We start from the raw sequence: 21285 nt of genomic DNA, 5'->3' as shown, positions 1-21285 counted from the left end.
GTGCACTAAAATGAAGTACACTGTGCAGAGAGTCCAGTGGATCCCTAATTGGTACTGCAGAAGCAAAAGTATATAGGACTAATGCTCTAATTTGTGGTAGAGTAGACGAGCAGTTAGGCTTATCAGAGGGTAGTGCTAACCATATGTTGTACTCACAGAGGCAAAAAATGAGACCCATACTCAAAGAGTAAATCCAAGACCAATTTAGAAAAATAAAATGTTCGATGGCATATGTTGCTGCAGATTCACATGTTTGGCACAGTCCGCTGCCTGGTGTTGGGCTCGGAGTATTACAAGTTGTTTTTCTTCGAAGAAGTCTTTTTTGGTCACGGGACCGAAGGACTCCTCCCTCTTCGGCTCCATTGCGCATGGGCGTCGACTCCATCTTAGATTGTTTTTTTCCGCTGTCGGGTTCGGACGTATTCCTTTTCGCTCCGTGTTTCGGTTCGGAAAGTTAGTCAGAATCTCGGAAGAAAGCGTCGGTATTGTTCCGTTCGGTATCGGGATAGTTAGGTACATAGACACCGATCATTGGAAGACTTTGGGGTAGCTTCGATTCCCCCATCGGGGCCTGGTCGGCCCGACCGCGTGCGACATCGAAGCCGATGGAACGGACCCAGTTCCGTTTCTGCCCAAAATGTCACAGTAAGTATCCTTATACAGATCAGCACTTGGTCTGTAACTTGTGCTTGTCCCCCGAGCACAAGGAGGATACCTGTGAGGCCTGTCGAGCCTTCCGGTCCAGAAAAACACTCCGGGACCGAAGAGCCAGGCGTCTACAAATGGCGTCCACGCCGACAAAACAACGTTTCGACGACGAAGAGGAAACATTCTCGGTTCCGGACTCAGAATCCGGAGACTCCGACGTCGAACAACAGCAACAAACTGTGAGTAAGACGTCGAAAAGTAAAACCATCCACAAAACGAAAGCCCAGGGGACGCCACTGCCAACAAGCCATGGCTCGACCCATAAAACAGGCGACCCGTCGAAGGCGCCGAAAAAGGGCACGCCCATAGCGAAGACACCCGACTCCGGTCGAGGGACCGCCATGGAGCAACCTCGGAGCCGAGATAGCGGCTCCGAGAGACAAAAACAAGATACCGGCACCGAAAAACATCGGCACTGAGAATCCATGCCGAAAGGAACAAAAATTCTGTCGGTGCCGAAACCGAAAAAAGATTCTCACTCGGCGCCGAAAAATACCACACCTTCATCCTACACAGAGGAACAAGGAATGAGTGACCAGATGCACAGATTTGGACAAGAGCTCCAAAGTGTAGAATCAGACTACACACAAAAGAGACTGTACATCCAGCAAGACACAGGGAAGATATCAACCCTTCCCCCAATAATGAGGAAAAGAAGGATCAGTCTCCTCAAGGATGACGCACAACCACAAGCCAAAGTGGTTAAAAAAGTCACGCCTCCGCCCTCTCCACCACAACAGGCATCGCCGGCACAAACACCGCCACAAATGCACTCACCAGCGCAAACTACCATAAGTCAAGATAATCAGGATCAAGATGCTTGGGACCTATACGACACCCCAGTGCCGGACAATGATCCAGATTCATACCCCACAAAGCCGTCACCGCCAGAGGACAGTACCTCATACTCACAACTGGTGGCTAGGGCTGCAGAATTCCACAATGTCCAACTGCATTCCGATCCTATAGAGGATGATTTTTTATTTAACACTCTCTCGGCTACACATAGCCAATATCAATGTCTCCCAATGCTACCAGGGATGTTACGGCACGCAAAACAAATTTTTGAAGAGCCCGTAAAATCAAGAGCCATCACCCCAAGGGTGGATAAAAAATACAAACCACCACCCACAGATCCAGTGTTTATTACTTCGCAGTTACCACCTGACTCCGTAGTAGTAGGGGCAGCTCGCAAAAGAGCAAATTCCCATACATCTGGCGACGCCCCACCTCCGGACAAAGAAAGCAGAAAATTTGATGCGGCAGGAAAAAGAGTAGCATCACAGGCAGCCAACCAGTGGCGCATCGCAAATTCTCAAGCGCTGCTGGCCAGATATGACCGCGCTCACTGGGATGAGATGCAACTTCTCGTAGACCATCTTCCCCAAGAATACCAAAAAAGGGCGCAGCAAATAGTTGAAGAGGGACAAACAATCTCAAATAATCAAATCCGCTCTTCACTGGACGCAGCCGATACTGCAGCGAGAACAGTCAACACTGCTGTCACCATAAGGAGACACGCTTGGCTCCGCACTTCAGGCTTCAAACCTGAAATCCAGCAGGCTGTCCTTAATATGCCCTTCAACGAAAAACAACTTTTTGGCCCTGAAGTGGACACAGCCATTGAAAAACTTAAAAAGGACACAGACACGGCCAAGGCCATGGGCGCACTCTACTCCCCGCAGAGCAGAGGCTCTTTTAGAAAAACTCCATTTAGAGGGGGGTTTCGTGGCCAACCCACAGACACCACCAGCCAACAAACAAGAACCACACCATATCAGGGTTCCTTCCAAAGGGGAGGTTTCAGGGGATATAGAGGGGGTCAATTCCCAAGGAGTAGGGGAAGATTCCAGACTCCAAAAACACCTCCACCTAAACAGTGACTTTCAAGTCACGCAACCCCTTCACTCAACACCAGTGGGGGGAAGACTAAGCCAATTCTACCAATCTTGGCAACAGATTACAACAGACAATTGGGTATTAGCAATAATCCAACATGGCTATTGCATAGAATTCCACAAATTCCCACCAAACATCCCTCCCAAAATACGCAAAATGTCACCACAACATTTAGAACTTTTAGGACTAGAAGTTCAAGCACTACTGCAAAAGGATGCAATAGAGTTAGTACCAATACAACAAAAAAACACAGGAGTTTACTCCCTGTACTTTCTAATTCCAAAAAAAGACAAAACATTAAGACCAATATTAGATCTCAGGACACTAAATACCTACATCATATCGGACCATTTTCACATGGTCACACTACAAGACATCATTCCACTGCTCAAACAGCAAGATTACATGACCACATTAGACCTAAAGGATGCGTACTTTCATATACCAATACACCCTTCTCACAGAAAGTACCTACGGTTCGTATTCAAAGGAATACATTACCAATTCAAAGTGTTGCCATTCGGAATAACAACTGCACCAAGAGTGTTCACAAAATGTCTAGCAGTAGTAGCAGCACACATCAGGAGACAACAGATACATGTGTTCCCTTACCTAGACGATTGGCTAATCAAGACCAACACAGTAAAAAAATGCGCAAACGACACCACATGTGTCATACAAACCCTTCACAAACTGGGGTTTTCCATCAACTATACAAAATCACACCTAGAACCGTGTCAGACACAACAATATCTAGGAGCAACCATCAACACATCAAAGGGAATTGCCACTCCAAGTCCACAAAGAGTGCAGGCATTCCACAAAGTAATAAGTGCTATGTTTCCAAACCAAAAGATACAAGCAAAATTTGTGCTAAAACTTCTAGGCATGATGTCATCATGCATAGCCATTGTCCCAAACGCAAGACTACACATGCGACCCTTACAACAGTGCCTAGCATCACAATGGTCACAGGCACAGGGTCAACTTCAAGATCTGGTGTTGGTAGACCGCCAAACATACCTCTCGCTTCTATGGTGGAACAGCAAAAATTTAAACAAAGGGCAGACATTTCAGGACCCAGTGCCTCAATACGTTATAACAACAGATGCTTCCATGACAGGGTGGGGAGCACACCTCAATCACCACAGCATTCAAGGACAATGGGATATACACCAAACAAAATTTCATATCAATTACCTAGAACTGTTAGCAGTATTTCTAGCGTTAAAAGCCTTTCAACCCATAATAACACACAAATACATTCTTGTCAAAACAGACAACATGACAACAATGTATTATTTAAACAAACAAGGAGGAACACACTCAACACAATTGTGCCTCCTAACACAAAAAATATGGCAGTGGGCGATTCACAACAACATTCGCCTAATAGCACAATTTATTCCAGGAATACAAAACCAACTAGCAGACAACCTTTCGCGAGACCACCAACAAGTCCACGAATGGGAAATTCACCCCCAAGTTCTGAACAAGTACTTTCAAATTTGGGGAACACCCCAGATAGATTTGTTCGCAACAAAAGAAAACTCAAAATGCCAAAACTTCGCATCCAGGTACCCACACCGCGAATCACAAGGCAATGCTCTATGGATGAGTTGGTCAGGGATATTTGCATACGCTTTTCCCCCTCTCCCTCTCCTTCCATATCTAGTAAACAAGTTGAGTCAAAACCAACTCAAACTCATACTGATAGCACCCACATGGGCAAGACAACCTTGGTATACAACTCTACTAGACCTTTCACTAGTACCGCATGTCAAACTACCCAACAGACCAGATCTGTTAACACAACACAAACAACAGATCAGGCATCCAAACCCAGCATCATTGAATCTGGCAATTTGGCTCCTGAAATCCTAGAATTCGGACACTTAGACCTCACACAAGAATGCATGGAGGTCATAAAACAAGCTAGAAAATCTTCCACTAGACACTGCTATGCATCTAAGTGGAAAAGATTTGTTTACTACTGCCATACCAATCAAATACAACCATTACATGCCTCTATAAAAGACATAGTAGGATACTTACTACATTTGCAAAAGGCAAATCTCGCTTTTTCATCTATAAAAATACACCTCGCAGCAATATCTGCTTACCTACAAACTACTCATTCATCGTCTCTATTTAGAATACCAGTTATTAAAGCATTCATGGAAGGGCTAAAAAGAATTATACCACCAAGAACACCACCAGTTCCTTCATGGAATCTTAACATCGTCTTAACAAGACTCATGGGTCCACCTTTCGAACCCATGCATTCCTGTGAAATGCAATATCTAACCTGGAAAGTCGCATTTCTCATTGCAATCACATCCCTCAGAAGAGTAAGTGAAATACAGGCATTTACCATACAAGAACCATTTATTCAAATACACAACAATAAAATAGTTCTAAGAACAAATCCAAAATTTCTGCCAAAAGTAATCTCACCATTCCATTTAAATCAAACAGTAGAATTGCCAGTGTTCTTCCCACAACCAAATTCCGTGGCTGAAAGGGCACTACATACATTAGACATCAAAAGAGCACTAATGTACTACATTGACAGAACAAAGCTAATCAGGAAAACAAAACAACTGTTCATAGCTTTTCAAAAACCACACATAGGAAATCCAATCTCTAAACAAGGCATTGCTAGATGGATAGTCAGATGTATTCAAACATGCTATCTTAAAGCCAAAAGAGAATTGCCTATTACACCAAAGGCACACTCAACCAGAAAGAAAGGTGCTACAATGGCCTTTCTAGGAAACATTCCTATGAGCGAAATATGTAAGGCTGCAACCTGGTCTACGCCTCATACGTTTACTAAACACTACTGTGTAGACGTACTAAATGCACAACAAGCTACAGTGGGCCAAGCTGTACTAAGAACATTATTCCAAACTACTTCAACTCCTACAGGCTAAACCACCGCTTTTAGGGGAGGTAACTGCTTTATAGTCTATGCCAAACATGTGTATCTGCAGCAACATATGCCATCGAACTGAAAATGTCACTTACCCAGTGTACATCTGTTCGTGGCATTAGTCGCTGCAGATTCACTTGTACCCTCCCACCTCCCCGGGAAGCCTGTAGCCGTTTAGAAGTAGATCATAAATCTTAAACATTTGTACATTTGTAAATAATTATTATAAACTCTTAACGTACATACATATTCACTCCATTGCATGGGCACTATTTATAGCAAACAACTCCATCCTCACCCTCTGCGGGGAAAACAATCTAAGATGGAGTCGACGCCCATGCGCAATGGAGCCGAAGAGGGAGGAGTCCTTCGGTCCCGTGACCAAAAAAGACTTCTTCGAAGAAAAACAACTTGTAATACTCCGAGCCCAACACCAGGCAGCGGACTGTGCCAAACATGTGAATCTGCAGCGACTAATGCCACGAACAGATGTACACTGGGTAAGTGACATTTTCATTATTTTTATATATGTTTCAAACCCAAGAACTTCATAATCTGGTAAGTAGATTTACAAGCATAAATAGTTTGCAGTTTCAAAAATCAACACAGTGCAATTTTTCAGTTCAGCAACGTTAACCTTTGGGAGGAAAACAAGAATGCAGTTTTGCAGGTAACTACACAACTTACAAATCTAGTCTTCTGGGTTTTAGGTCAACACCAGACAAAGTTTAAATAATTACCAAGAGTGCACCCACAGCGGCACAGGGCAGCTCGGTGCAGAGGTCAGATTTGGAGTCGGTGCCCAATGTTAACCAATGGTGAGTGGGAGTGAACCAAGATGCGCTGCTCACAGGTGAATAAAGCCGTGTCAGGGGTCGATCTCCTGGGGTTGAAGTAAGCACAAGGGGGCCACAAAGCAGCATCAAACTTACACCCTCAGTGGTACAGGGGCAGCGGGGTGCAGAGTGCAAACACAGCGTCGGGCCTAATGGTAACCAATGGGGGCTGGGGAAACCGAAGATGCGCTGCTCACAAGTGAATAAAGTGGTGTCAGGGGTCGATCTCCTGGGATTGAGGTAAGCACAGGGCGGGCCACTAGGCAGCACCAAACCTACACCCTCAGTGGCACAGGGGCGGATGTGTGCAGAGTGCCAACACAGTGTTGGGCGCCCAATGCAAATCAATGGGAGAGATCAGTTTTGGAAAAAGGCTGCAGGCCCAGGCCAGGAGGCTGAATGAAGAAAACTCACAGCTGCCCAAGTAAGTTCTGATGCTGGGGGGCATAGGAACACTGACAGTCCAGCTCCCCAAGGCCCAGGAGCTCCGGGTCCAAGGTTGTCCCTTTATATTGGGAACAGCTTACCAGGCAGGTGGCAGTCAGAGGGAGTCTTCGGTTTGAGGCTGCAGGCTTTGAGGCAGAGTCCGGCAGGGCTCAGCCCATGGTGGACTCGGACTCAGAATTGCTGGGGAACCTTCACAAGACTGGTGGGCCTCTTGGACTCGTGCTGTGCGGTCGGGTGTAGATGTGTATCTGGAGGCAGGTTCGCTGTTCCTCAGAGCAGAGTTCTTTTCCTTCAAAAGTTGGTTTCTTCTTGAACAGGTCCGCTGTTCTCTGGAGAGCTTGATCTTTGTCGAAAGCAGGCAGTCCCCCTAAAGCTGTGGAAGTCACTGGGCTGCAGGATGGGTCATCTTTTGGTGCAGCATCGTCGAGGGCTGCAGACAGGCCAATAGGGCTGGGGCCAAGTAAGTTTACGTCTGTAGTCTTCTCTACTGGCGTGACTCTAGTGTCTGGCTCTTCGTAGGTCGTCAGGAATCTGAGTTCTAGGGTTCAGGGGTGCCCTCTACATACTCAGTTTAGGGGTGTTACACGGAGTACCAGGCGGTAGCCAATTGACCGACCACCTTTAAGGTGACTACAGCGTTCTTACGACCACATCTGCTGGGATGTGTTCATAACCCTAACCCTAGTGGCCTAATTCCTACCAAGCAAGATGGAGGAATTTAAAAAGTAGTGTACACTTCAGCTCGTCTACCTTAGGAGTGGGGCTGGCCTGAAGTGGGCACTCCTCCTAATTTAACTAATTTTTCTGCTTGCACTGCCACCAAAAGTGGGGTCAGGACAGGCGGGTTGGTCATCACCACCATCTGGAGAGACCTGTGTCACATTACAAAGGCGGCAAAGCCTTTGAAACTCCCCGCCCTGGATTGTCCATCCTGCCTGGGTGAGGAGGTAACACCTCTGCCCACTGCAGGATTCTGTCTCTGGGCCTTGAGAGCACTGACTTTCACTATGGGAGTCCAGAAACGCATCTGTGATGGCTAAACTCGTCAGGAGCAGTCAGTCGACACACTAGTAGCTGGTGGGTTCTGTGTGCATTTCTTAATAAATCCATCACTAGATTCAGCAAGGGTTTTTTATTCTGAGGTGTTGGATACCAAACATCCCAGGATTCAGAGAAGCCATCATTTAGCTGGAGAACTCGTACCCATTCCCTAGGTACCAGGGGTACCATTTATGAGGGGCATATAGGGGAGGAAAGGCCAGAGCACTTGGGGATCAAGTGACCAGGTGTCTTGTTTTAGAGAAGGAACACTGGCACTGGGGACCTGGTTAGCAGGAACCCAGTGCACTTCAGTTGAAGTTGCATCTAAAAAACAGGTAAAAAGTGAGGGGGGAGGTTCTGCAGCCAGAACCCAGCTCCCTACGCATATGCTATCAGAAAACAGTAGAATTTCTTATAGAGACTTCTAGTCACAGATTCCTCACCTTTTTAATATTTCACAGACATCAAACTTGTCTGGACACTGTTCAGCAGTTCCTGTGAGTGCGGTAGGTGGCTTCATGTAGCTCCACACTGATGCCATTCTACTCTGGAAAAGATGTGCTGAGTCTATATTGGCTCAGTTGGATGACTTACAGGAAGGTAGCAGTACTATGAATCTGATCTTCTGTCACCCCCTGGCCCAGCTACTGAGGAATCCACCTCCTGTGTCTCCTTATTCTATGGTAATGCATAAGGCAGCTGAAGTCCTTGATCTCCAGCTCCCCACCTTGGAAGTTAAAACTAATGTGTTGATGGAAGTCCTCTAGCTGGAGCAAACATATTCTGAGCCCCCTCTGGTATTTAATGAAGGACTGCTAAATACCTTGTTGTTGGGTCCCTGGGCCAAGCATTGCTCCGCCCCTATCCCTCCCCTGGTCAATGTACAAATAATGAGATGACATTGTCCTTCCCCGGGGTAGCCCTGAAAGGTTGTGTAGGGGTCCACAAGCATGTCTGTCCCCAATACTTTCCTGGCTACCACTGCCCAATAGGGAATCTAAGGCAGTTGAGACTTTTTTGGAAACAATTTTTTTCTTCCACTAGGCTGACTCTCCTTTCATTGAACACTGGTTGCCTCCTGAGATGCTACTCCCATGTCCTTTGACCTGTCCTTGCCCAGGCCATGCAGGACAGCCAAGTTCGCAATTCATTGTGGCTCGGACATCACTGATTCGATCGAGCGGGCCATTGGCACCAGTGTGGCCATTTGCCAACACACTTATCTGTGTTCCATTGTTTTTTTTAGATGACATCCAGTCATCCCTGGACAAATAAGCCGTTCAATAGGATTCACCTGTTTGAGGATACGGTAGACTCTGCTCTTGAGTGGCTGCATATCAGTCTTCTGGAGCTGCTGGCCATCCTTTCCCTTTGTTCATCAGAAAGAGGCTGGTACAGGTGCTCACGGACGCCGCAATCACCTTGTGATACTAAAACAAACAGGACAGGGTGGGCCCACGGACCCTGTGCTAGGAATCCTTGCACCTCTGGAAGTGACTAGACCTCCAAGCAGTCTTCCTAATGGTGAACCACTTGGGAGGATTGTTGAGAGCCAGAGCGGATGAGCTTACCCATTGACACCTAACAGATCATGAGTGGTTGTTACACCGGAGGTGGTGCAAGGTCTCTTTCACGAATGAGAACCTTGGCTAGATCTGCTCACCCCCACCAAGAACGCAAAATGTCAGTAGTTCTGGGAGTCTGGTTTCCAAGATGTCTGTCACTCAGAGATGTGTTCCTCATCGAGTGGAACTCGGGACTCCTGTATGCCTCTCCGCTACTACCTTTCATGTCCAGAGTTCACTGTCAGGACTGACCGGGCCCAAGTCATCCTAGTGGATCTAGATTGGGCATGGAGAGTATGGTATCTAGAGTTCCTGGGCCTGAGCATCTGTCCTCCATTCAGGCTGCTCCACTCAGAGGATATGTTGTGACAGCAGCAGAGCAAAGTTCTGCACCCAGGCCATTCACATTCTCCACATTACTGCTTTTGAGATTGAGTGGTGACAGCTGAGCACATTCACCTTCCTCCAAAAGTGGCTCATGTTATCTTGGCGGCAAGACATCCCACGATAAAAACTGTACATGCCTGTTGGTGGGACACGTTTGTGGGTTGGTGTGGCACATGCTACATTGAGAGAAATTACAACGTGAGCTACAACTTTAATATAATAACTGAAGATATAATAAACTTCAGAATTAAATCCCTATCGGGCTTATAAAGGCAAGCTGATAAATTAAGATCATTACAGAAAAATGATACCAGACTGCTAAACAAAATCAAATAATAGCAAGGGAAAACAAAGAACAAGTTCACAATTAGAAAGACTTTAATTAAATCATATAAATAAACATGTAATAATGACTCATAAGTAATGTGAATAGATAAAACTCTAGTGTTCTAATTCAGACACGCCACTGTCAGACTAAGCGACAAAAGACAATATAATACAGTAAAGCCAAACGATTTGCTTGCACATATAACAACGTTAAAAGACTAATACATGATAAATACAATAAATACAGACATATAAAAACAATACTCAAACACTGACAATATAATACAGAAATAATCTATGTTTGAAAGAGAGCGGATCAAAATTATGTCGCTACAACAAGGATGTGCTGTGGGAACCAACGGCCTACGTGCGTTTCGGTGTTCCTAATGATTACAGGTCACCTTCCTCAGGGCCATTCCCATTGATAAAAGACAGCAAAAGTCTAATTTTAGCAGCCAGGTTCTCGGATTAATTGAGTGTTGAATGCTTGATATACTGAAGTCATATAGTCATGTCCTCTAATGAATCTACATTTTTTTTTTTTTTTTTTTTTTTTTTGATCCGCTCTCTTTCAAACATAGATTATTTCTGTATTATATTGTCAGTGTTTGAGTATTGTTTTTATATGTCTGTATTTATTGTATTTATCATGTATTAGTCTTTTAACGTTGTTATATGTGCAAGCAAATCGTTTGGCTTTACTGTATTATATTGTCTTTTGTCGCTTAGTCTGACTGTGGCGTGTCTGAATTAGAACACTAGAGTTTTATCTATTCACATTACTTATGAGTCATTATTACATGTTTATTTATATGATTTAATTAAAGTCTTTCTAATTGTGAACTTGTTCTTTGTTTTCCCTTGCTATTATTTGATTTTGTTTAGCAGTCTGGTATAATTTTTCTGTAATGATCTTAATTTATCAGCTTGCCTTTATAAGCCCGATAGGGATTTAATTCTGAAGTTTATTATATTTTCAGTTATTATATTAAAGTTGTAGCTCACGTTGTAATTTCTCCCAACTGTATTTTTCCCTGATTGAGCTACCAGCATTCTTGCAGGGAACCCCTTCATAGTTTTTCGCACATGCTACATTGACCCAGGCCGAATTATCTGATGTTTTGCTGTTTGTTCTATTGCTAGCTGAGAAAGGCCTTGCTCTTGGCACAGTTAAAGGGTACCTTTTTTCTTTTGTGTGAATGCTTGATCAGTTTGTTTAATTTTCCAGTTTTGTGATTTTTAAAACCGTTGCAACATTTGTTTCCTCCTTCCGCCTTCATAATGCCACAGTGGGACTGTATCTTATTCCTCACTTTTCTGATGTGCACTTCATTTGAGCCCCTTCACAGCATGTCCTTTTCAGCATGTCACCTTTAAGAATGTGTTTCTTGTTACCATAGCATCAATGCAGCATGTCAGTGAGCTTCAGGCTCTCTGCATTAACCCACCGTATGCTACTTCCTTCCTAGACTAACTGGATTTGCAGGCACTGACATCTTTCTTTCCTAAGGTCATGGCACTGTTCTACATAGTCAAAAAATCACCTTTCCAGCTTTCTACTCTCTGCCTCACCCCTCTAAAGAGGAGTGAAAACTCCATATCTTGGACATTAACAGAGCACTGAGCTTCTCCATTGATTGTACCAAGGAACACATGGTGGATGATCATCTATTTATGGGATACGCTGGAGAGAAAAGGGGCAAGGTTGTATAGAAGAGAACCATCTCCCACTGGATTGAGCTTTGCATTAAGATCTGCTACACATTGTCTAAGAAGCAGCATCTGGAAGGACTGCATGCTCATTCTACCATGGCCAAAGCTGCAACTGCTTCTTTAGCATATGGTGTCCCTGTCCTATACATCTTCCAGGCCGCTACGTGGGAGTCCTTCCATACGGTCAAGCTTGCTGTGAAGGGCATTTTGCCTGCCCGATCCTGCATGACTTTCTGCTTTGAGTCCATTCAAAGACCCATCTCTCCATAGTTACTGCTCTGGTATCTAATCAAACGGTGAAGAATCTGCGGCTAAAAGTCTTTATTAGAAGAACAAGTTTTGGTGGTGATTCTAGCCACTGATTCCTCACTGACCCCTCCCATCTTCCCCATTCTGTGAGCGGCCTCCATCCATTAATAAGATGCCAAGTCTAGGAGTCTGCACACTGATCACATTGATATGCTTTTGGGGTTCTGCGCCTGGGGGACGTGGACAGTCTCAAAAGCAACTGGTATCCACACTCAGGAGTTGGGCCTGTATAGGCTCCGCAAGTCACTTTGAAGCAGAATAGCGTCAGCATGGAGGAATGCAGCGCGACCTACTGGCATGCAGAAGTACTGCTGAACGTTTTCTGATTCAGGCTGACTCCTGGGAAATAATCTAAAGTTGATTAATCTGCGGATAGATAGAATCTCTGCCAGAAAGGGCATTACTGAAGGTAAGTATCTTGTTCATCACTGTAAATTAACCTCCAACCCACGCAGTAATTCAGACAATAACCCCACTGAGAATGTACGCAAAAGATTAACCTTGAGATAGAAATCCATACTAGAACATACAGGAGTTTTGTTATAGGAACTTAGGGACAAATGGGAAACTTGGTGGGACAGACATTAGATGACAAGGAATTTCAAAAGGCACTGGAATATCTGTGAAAGGTATCCAGCTATGCATGCTTCAGGAATATCCAGCTTATTGTGCTACACAAGTCATTTTTCACTTTGTTTAAATTAGGCCATATATACCTGGAGGCCCACCCAGGCTGCCCCTGATGTAGTAGCAAAGCAGAGAACTTCCATCCGCATGATATGGAGCTGTGTAGTTCTACTGGGATTCTGGAGAAAGGATATGGGGGACATAGAGAGTAGCCTTTTGGAGATGTATGCTAAAAACAAATGGGGCCTATGTAAGAAACCTATTTTGGGGCACTGGGATGAGTTAGTTGTGCTATATAAAGAAACCATATGCAATGATGACAGACCTCCACGAGCATCAGAAAAAACACACCGGGGAAATAGCTTAAAGGACGCAAGTTACGTGTCTGTGAGAACCAGTGTGCCTCCCAGAGTACACAAAGAAGAAAGTACCAAAAGCACTGGCCGTCGGCTAAGTAAGTCCAAACACTTACACAATATCCATTTCTTCATAACTATAAGTGCAGTACAAAAAATACAAGTCGAAGGGAAGGCCAGATAGGGGAAATTAGCTTAAAACTCCAAACGAATAGCTAAGTGACATACAAAGGGAAACACTATAACAGCTCTTCATGGGACTATTGGTGGCGGTTTTGGGGACACATTTCTGAATGTTTATTGTTAAAGCAACATATCTGTTTGTTTATAACGTGCTGAAATCATAAATGTATAAACAACAACAACATGCAAAATGTCAGGGAGTTACATCTATATTACAAGAAAAGAAAATGCACAAGTATCATACATTTTACTTTTAAATAATCTGAAAATACCTATAAAGATACGTTAAAAATTAACATAAGGAGTATAAATGTACCCAAACGTTGTCTAATTCATGATATCTCAATTAGTGAAGAGTTTTTTAATTTCGTTGTGGAGAACAATATTAATTCTCCCAAGTTGCGAATTGAGTCCTAAGTTTTGAAACCACATTCAGTTAACATATTTCTCTTACCCACAGGTCTTGTCAGTATTCCCAGTCATGAACAAGTAAGTATATATATATTTTCACGGCGATGTTTACATCTCCTCAGGTTCGCTCTCTGCTTTTGGGATATTTCTCTAGGTCTGCTCAGTCCAAGGAAAGCATTGCATACCATCTTTCGTCTTTATTGCACCAGTAAGAGAATAGAGTGGTGGTTATCAATTTGAATCCGTAGAGCTCTTCTCAGCCACGCCTACTGGGTAGACCATCCTACCTGCCTTTTGTTGAAGGATTCATCCTACCAGATCGGTCATTCAACTAACTGAATGGCCTGAGGCAAAGTGGCAATCCCAGGGACAGCTGCTTTCGTGAGGAATAGAGAAACCCATATTTGGTAAAAGAAAAGAAAAAGCACAATCGGACTCTTTAGAGATTTGCCCACCTTGGCATGTAAGATTATGCAGACAGTGTCATTACTGGGCAGGAGGCCGCATGCTAACAGCTAAGAAAACCCCTACCAGATTCAATGAAATCCTTATTAGATAAAGTCAGAAGTTTATTCAAAACATCGGAAGGCATTTGAGGAGTACAATTTTATAGAAGGTAAATCAGGAAGTAGATCAGTCAAGTATGCAGCTAAAAGATAAAGCTCAATAAATAAAGCACGGATAGAAAATAACTGAAACCCAAACTCCTCTAACTTGTAAGCAAATCCTGGGACAGATAAAAGAAGGAATACTAAGTTTGGTGGTTAATATTCATCAAAGAGATATGGGCCTGAACAGGTACAAACACGAATGATCTTCTAAAAATAACAGCAGTCTAAATAAATCAAATGCGCAGCGCCGGGAGCTGAATCTACCTAAGCTTCATGTTGCCGCTATGTAAGTCTTTTGGAGGGAAGAGCGGAGGTCGAAGCAACTGTGGCACCGCCTTAGAATGCTGGGCATGTTAAAAAAACAAAGGTGGAAGCATTTTCTTCTTTTCAAAAGACAATCTTTTTTACACTTAGTAACAGTAGAGTTGTTTACTGGCTTGCCAATGTGTGTTATGACACAGTTGCATTCTCAAGACATCAAAACATGTGCCATGCTATATCATCCGAAACATATTGCATGCTTGAGTACACAGTAAATTGGTACAACGTAAGGTTATTTATCATTCTGTACTTGTTATTTGCCATTTTGTACATTATGTTTACCATCCAGTTTAAACGAACATCTCCATTATTGTTACATTTGACTTAACAATGTAGTTATCCATCAAATTATTTATTATTTAGGTACTCAGTATCAGCTTAAAGGTCTTAAGTTTTCAATAGATAATTGTATCAAGAAAAAAATAAACAATTTTAACACCTTATTATCATCTTAAATTATTTCAAACCTATTGATTAGTTATGGGGTATGTACATAATTTGAAAATACAGTATATGCTCCATATTAGTGATTAGTGAATTGAAATTGTGTTGTTGTAGTTTACTTTAATCCCACCAAAGTGATGTATAACAGGGTTAGAAAAATGACGTTTACTTCTGCACTATTTTAACAAAAATGAATCCACACCCCATAGATATCTGTCAGAACAGCGGTTTTCTTCTAGAATTAGATACCTCTGGAATTTATGCACCAATAAGATCACTAGGTATAGTGACACAGAAGAGGATGCACCATCATCCTAGTGCAGTATGTCAAATGGTGATGTCTATTGGGTGTGATCTTGAGTCAAGGCTAACTCCTAACTTACCCTACAAGATAAAAATCCGTCTAAATTCCTACTGAAAAAATATCCATCTTATTCGGAATAGTGTTTCTACATCGAATCATCTTGGACTGTGCTGCACCATTACAGAGTCGTGCATAGTTCCTTTTCTGGAAAAAAAATAAACACTTGATTTCAGCTGTTTCCATGCTTTGGGTACAGTGTTGGAGATGACACCTTTGGGTTTCAGAAGCTCTTCTACTTGGCTCTCCAAGACGCCTCATAGGTTCGCATGGCAAGTCATTTTGTCCCCTCTTGCCTGGGACTGGTGACCACAGCCACCAGATCAGTTCATTGAATTCCTGGGAACGTGGATCCATACAAACAGCCTTGCTGTTTGAGCCCAATGGTGAGCCTAATGATGTTTCTTGGACCATGGGACACTCATTCCATTAATGGAAGCAATATTCCTGTAATATTGCTTCAAAGTTCGTAAACTGCACCAAAGTTTGTAAACTGACTGAAATATTTTCATGGTCAACAGCTTGTCATTTTATAGGGACGTTATTATCTGAAGCTGGTGGGATTTTGCGTCCCATTAATTTACTAATAGTAAACCTTTTTAACTGTTGCATTCACACACGTTTTGCCAAAGTGTGGGTGTCTGGAAATCAAATGTGATGTGCAGTCACAGCTGCTGTTAGGAAGGAGGTTGGGGGGGGCGTCCGAGCAGAGGGCAGTAAAAAAGTTAATAAATAAACTTACCTGCCCCTCCGTGATCTGCTGCTTCCTCTCCAGCCGCCTCTCATCTTCTTCCCTCCCCAACCAATCACAATGCTTCTCTCATGCTGCTACACAGCATGAAAGAAGTGTAGCGATTGGCCTGAGCAGGCAGAAATGCTGCTCAGGGGGTGATTGGGGCACTGCTCTTGTCCTCCACCCAGCTGTCAAATACAGCCGGGTGGAGAGTTTCTAAGGGCACGTCAGTTTGGCCGGCCTCGGACAATGGGCAAACTGACATGTGCATTTAGAAGTGCACCACCACTCCTCCTCCACTTATCAATGTGGAGGAGGCTGGCCCCGCCCTACGAAAGCAGAAAAATAAAGGGATAATAAAATACTCTTATTATTCCTTTATTTTTCTGCTTTTATCAGCGTGGTGACGCTCCTCCGCCATAGCGAAGGGGGCTCCCCTGGTGATATGCCAGAATACCCATGCTGCACATATTCTACATCCAAGATGGCCACTGAGAACTATTTTGAAAAATAGCTTCGTTTTCTTTTAGTGATACCTGTTTGCTGCTTGAAACTACCTGAGCCTGAGTGGCAGAGAGTAATGAGATCCCTCTGAACGTGGGCTCCAAATTCTTAATGGGCATGTAGGGATGAGCTGTACCCACATGGCTAGTCGCAGCCTGCTTCCGGAGACTAATTGTTCCCTGGGCTAAATGACAAAGACCTTTAATGCTTTTTACAGGTCAGGTAGCCAGTTCAGATAGAAAAGTTAGTGTTTTTTACAATACCAATGGTTGTTTTGAAAGCACTTTACAAAAAACACAATTCAGTAGTATGTTTATTTAGGCATTTTTAAATCAGTTATCACTGCATTATACATGGAAGAGGTCAACACTAAAACAAATAACAGTATAAACCATGTAAGAAGGCAAGACTAGCTTGATACTTGCAGGTGGAAGAGAGAGAATGTGGGGAGGGAGGGAAAAGGAAACAGCAGTCAAGGTTCCTCTGATCCAGAAGGAGTCTAGTGGGTTCCTTTCAACAAGTACTCTAAAGAAATGTTTTTCAGGACTTTTATGGAAGCCATGGCAAAGGGAAAAAGTCTGATTCCTTATGGGGTGCGTTGAACAATCTACAGGCAATGCATGGGAATGCTTGCTTTACAGTTTGGAGATTAGAGCTTATGGGACCTCACGAATTAGGTGAGGTAACTTTCCTTGACCTTGACCTGCCTGCAATAGTTAGTTTTTAATGTAGGTCAAATACCTTAAACACAGTATAGGTAGTCTTGATGCCTTTAAAGTGGACTCTAGTGCAGTCTCATTAGCAGTGTGCTATTTGGTTATATTTCTTTGCTCCCTTTACCGTTTTAGAGGGCTAACGTTGTCCTGGCCAAGCCTTTCTGGAATTGTGATGCCTCAGTCCAGGTGTTATATTGTTAGCGCGAATCACATGACAGAAGTTTCCTGAACAATAATAGCTTTGCTAACGCGTCCGTCTATGTTAATTTATACACATCAGGACTCGTTTTAGGCCGATGAATCTTTGGACCCAGTGGTGAGACACCTTAAGACGAGATAACTAATCAGTACATTAAACCATATGTCAATAATATTGTTAACATATATCACCACAATATATTTCACTTTAGAAATTAATAAATCTCCGGCGCAACCATGACCTTTCAGTCATGAATACCACACCTTATTAAAGTTTTGTGAATTTTATTCCCTATTGATTACAATCTAATAGCAAATGTATTAATCTCAAAACCAAGAAGCAAAGAACATTATCACAAAGCAGCGACTATGATAAGTTTTCAACAAAGCAAAGATCGCACATTTAAGATAATCATATAAAGATAACAAATCAAAATAAATAGAACCTCCTAAAGGTCTTAGTTCAGCATAGCACCATGTCAGTCATGTCAGTTACGTCAGTCAAGAGGAACACCTCATCTAGCCACTGATTAGCATTAGCATGTTGGGCTTCATGCAAAACAATTTAGAACATCAATTTGGAAAACGTCTAACTAAGGTCTCTAATCAAAAAACACACAGCAGTTGGTACCTAGAAAGAAAAGGCAAATAAATGAATTTCCATTAGCAACGGTATAATTACCCTCCTCGGAATAGGTCAGCATACGTGGTCAGTCTTCGTCTTCAGGACATCAGTTAAATCGCCGTCAGTCTAACTAAGCTAAGAGCAGGGGACTCTTCCCTCATAAGGAAGAAAGAGTAATGGGGCAGTCTATGGATGAGGATGGTTTTGTCTAAGTCTCAATCACCAAATAGAGTGACAGAGTTTCTGGATGCAATCGATATCATTCCCTACCTAATGCCTAATGCGCTTTGTTCCTTGTGTCATGAGTTTTTATCCCTTTTTCGAAATACATTCCCCCAAAATTCCATTGGTCAGTCACTACACCCCACTATCTGTAATAAGTAATACATTTGTCATTCTATGATATTTCTCGTGCTTCTAATTGGTCTTTATAATTGACGTTTTCGTAGGTGGCACATCCGGGGTTACTTCATTTTCTGGCACACACTTCGGGTCAGGAGTTCTCTTCTCCGCGATTTTAAAGTCCTTGAAAGTGTCCATGTTTGTTGCGAAGTCCATAATTTTTATACTAAAGCTGTTAGCATGCGGATGAGAAAATCTAGCATTGTTGCAAATAAGTGAAGAAAAGGACAATTGCTGGGTCATGGCCTTTTGCAAATCAGCACACTGGAGAAACAGAAAAATACACTTTAATATGAGAGCTACACAACCAGTTTTCGACTCACGCTAACTTAAGATGTATGAATTCTAATAAATGCAGTCTTTATACGTGTTAATGTTTTCAGTTAATCATTATACAAGCAATTATTTCTTATAATCGACATTAGTTTATGCATGTGAAAAATTCTCCACGTTTAAAATACGTTTCAATTAATAATATTATTAATACAGCATTGTTAAATATAAGCATTTCACATCTAGAATAGGTAATATTTAAACTACGCTCTCTCAGTCCCTCCTCTGATGACGCTCGTCATCACACAATCTTTGATCTTAATTTTTCACCTTGCGCATAATACGCATTTCAACATCTTGCCCTTTATGTGAGCTTTCCCATATTTCATTGAACATTTTCTCTCTTTCACTTTCTTCATTTCTTTTGCCTCTTTTAGTCCAATTTCTTTTTACCTTGTCATTGATTTTACATGCTCCCCATAATCCTAATAAACAAATTAAAACAATTAATAGACCCATCATAATTTTTGCAAGTACCCCATTCCAAATGTTGGTAAACCAGCTTCCCACTCGGGCAATTCCTTTTTCCAAATTTCTCCCAATCACCAAGTTCTTTGAGATCCTTCAAATCTGTACTATCTCTGGTAATGTTAGTAAGCATATTTCTAATTTTCTTACTGTTATCTGGTATTAATGAACAACAATGACGCTCATTAAGCATTTTGCAAACACCTCCACTCTTTGCTAAAAGAATGTCTAAAGCAAGCCGATTTTGAAAAGTCATAGCTCTTTCTGCAGCAAGTTCAGTATCCATCAGGAGTATAGCTCCTGTAAAATTTGTCAGCATGTTATCCACAATAGTAGACAACTTTTGAATTTTCCTAGAATTCAAGATAACCCCTACTGATGGGATTATGGCTCCAAATATATCACCAATGACAGCCGCCACTGATTCTCGTTTTTGTCTAGGATGTTGTAATTCAGATGTTTTAGGTATTTGTTTTAAGTCATCAATCTGGTATATCTTTGGAAATACTATTCCCAAATAACATGTCCCATACCATCCCTTAGGAAGACAGTAATATGCATTCAGTCCACAAATATAATAGATTCCAGGAATTGCTGGATCTTGTCCATTTAACATAAAGGTCCATTTACTCTGAAACAAAAACACATGCCTACATTCACTCGTACCCACAAACAAATTGTCTTGATCGGATTTTGGTCTATATATACAGAGCCTACCTACGTGTAATGCATCTATAGCTAATTTGCCTTGTGTTTTGATTGCAGTGTAAGCATAATCATTTGCATAAGTACGTTTTTCTAGGCCTTTTTCTAACCTTTCTTTCAGTGCTTTGCGTCTATCATCTGTGTGATCTAAAAAGCTTTTCTCTACAGGAGACAATAAGCAAGTCAAATTATTGCGATGTGCATAAGCAGTTCCAAATGTAAGTGTTGGCTCAAAGAATCCTCTAACTATTTTAATATCATGCTCTTTAGCTAACTTATTTAGGAATTCAATCACAGGCACAAAAGAAAACACAACATCCAAATTTGAATAAAAGTATTGCACATGCTCTTGATTATAGAATCTTGTTAATAGCAAGCTGCAACTAATTCCATAAATAAGAGGGAGGCTATGATAAGTGACTCCCTCCTGCACAGACGAAGGAATTTTAGTACACACATAACAATTTTTCGCATCCATAGTTTCCACATACTCATTTAATAAGCGATAAAAGACATTAGTAGAAAGTTCCCCTTTTGCATTAGTTCCCTCATGCATATGTCTTGCATCTTGCTCAAATCTCTCCCACGGTGATATTTTAGTAGTGGTAGTTTCAGGTTTCGAAGTTGCATTAATAGTTTCTCTCTCTCTCCTTGGCATTCCTACAATCACTTCCACAATTATTACTGCACATACAACACCTATTATAAGACCTAACCAACCACACACCTTACTTCCTTTGCTACTATTAGCCATGTTTGTATAGAATCAGAATAGCAGATCAACAATCAACTTGAGAAGGAGGAAAAAGAGAAAAGAAAATTCTTTTTGCGTGTTTTACAGCGTCTTCACTCACTCCAGGACCCCTTTTCGTCAATTCAGGTTAGCAGCTTGTCGTAATCAGGTTTCTTTAAAGTCAAATCCAGGTTTAGTGTCACTTTCCGGTAGTTTCTAAAGACTCTTTCTCTTTTCAGCTTTCACGAATTCAATTTTATCCGAATTTTTCCCTTTGAATATCTTCAGGTGCCGTAGTATAGGCCTGGTATTTCTCGATCAAAGCAGAATGCTAAAAATTCTTGTTGCCATTCAGAGGTTGTAGCATATGCCCATTCAGGACCTGTA

The 21285-nt window shown here is 42.3% G+C and overlaps 1 protein-coding gene across 2 annotated transcripts in view; it reads left to right on the top strand.

The window, feature by feature from the left end:
- NAAA (N-acylethanolamine acid amidase) overlaps positions 1-21285 on the top strand; it is a 260081-nt gene that overhangs the window by 198478 nt on the left and 40318 nt on the right. For both annotated transcript variants that reach the window (XM_069236844.1, XM_069236845.1), the window contains exon 9: positions 13794-13822. In XM_069236844.1, coding sequence (XP_069092945.1) covers positions 13794-13822 — 29 coding nt within the window. The remainder of the gene's footprint in view (positions 1-13793; positions 13823-21285) is intronic.

Source organism: Pleurodeles waltl, chromosome 1_2 (assembly GCF_031143425.1).
Source record: "Pleurodeles waltl isolate 20211129_DDA chromosome 1_2, aPleWal1.hap1.20221129, whole genome shotgun sequence".
In the NCBI taxonomy this organism is placed as follows: domain Eukaryota; kingdom Metazoa; phylum Chordata; class Amphibia; order Caudata; family Salamandridae; genus Pleurodeles; species Pleurodeles waltl.
The sequence above is the reverse complement of the archived record's forward strand: the minus strand, read 5'-3'. Positions and strand labels throughout refer to the sequence as shown.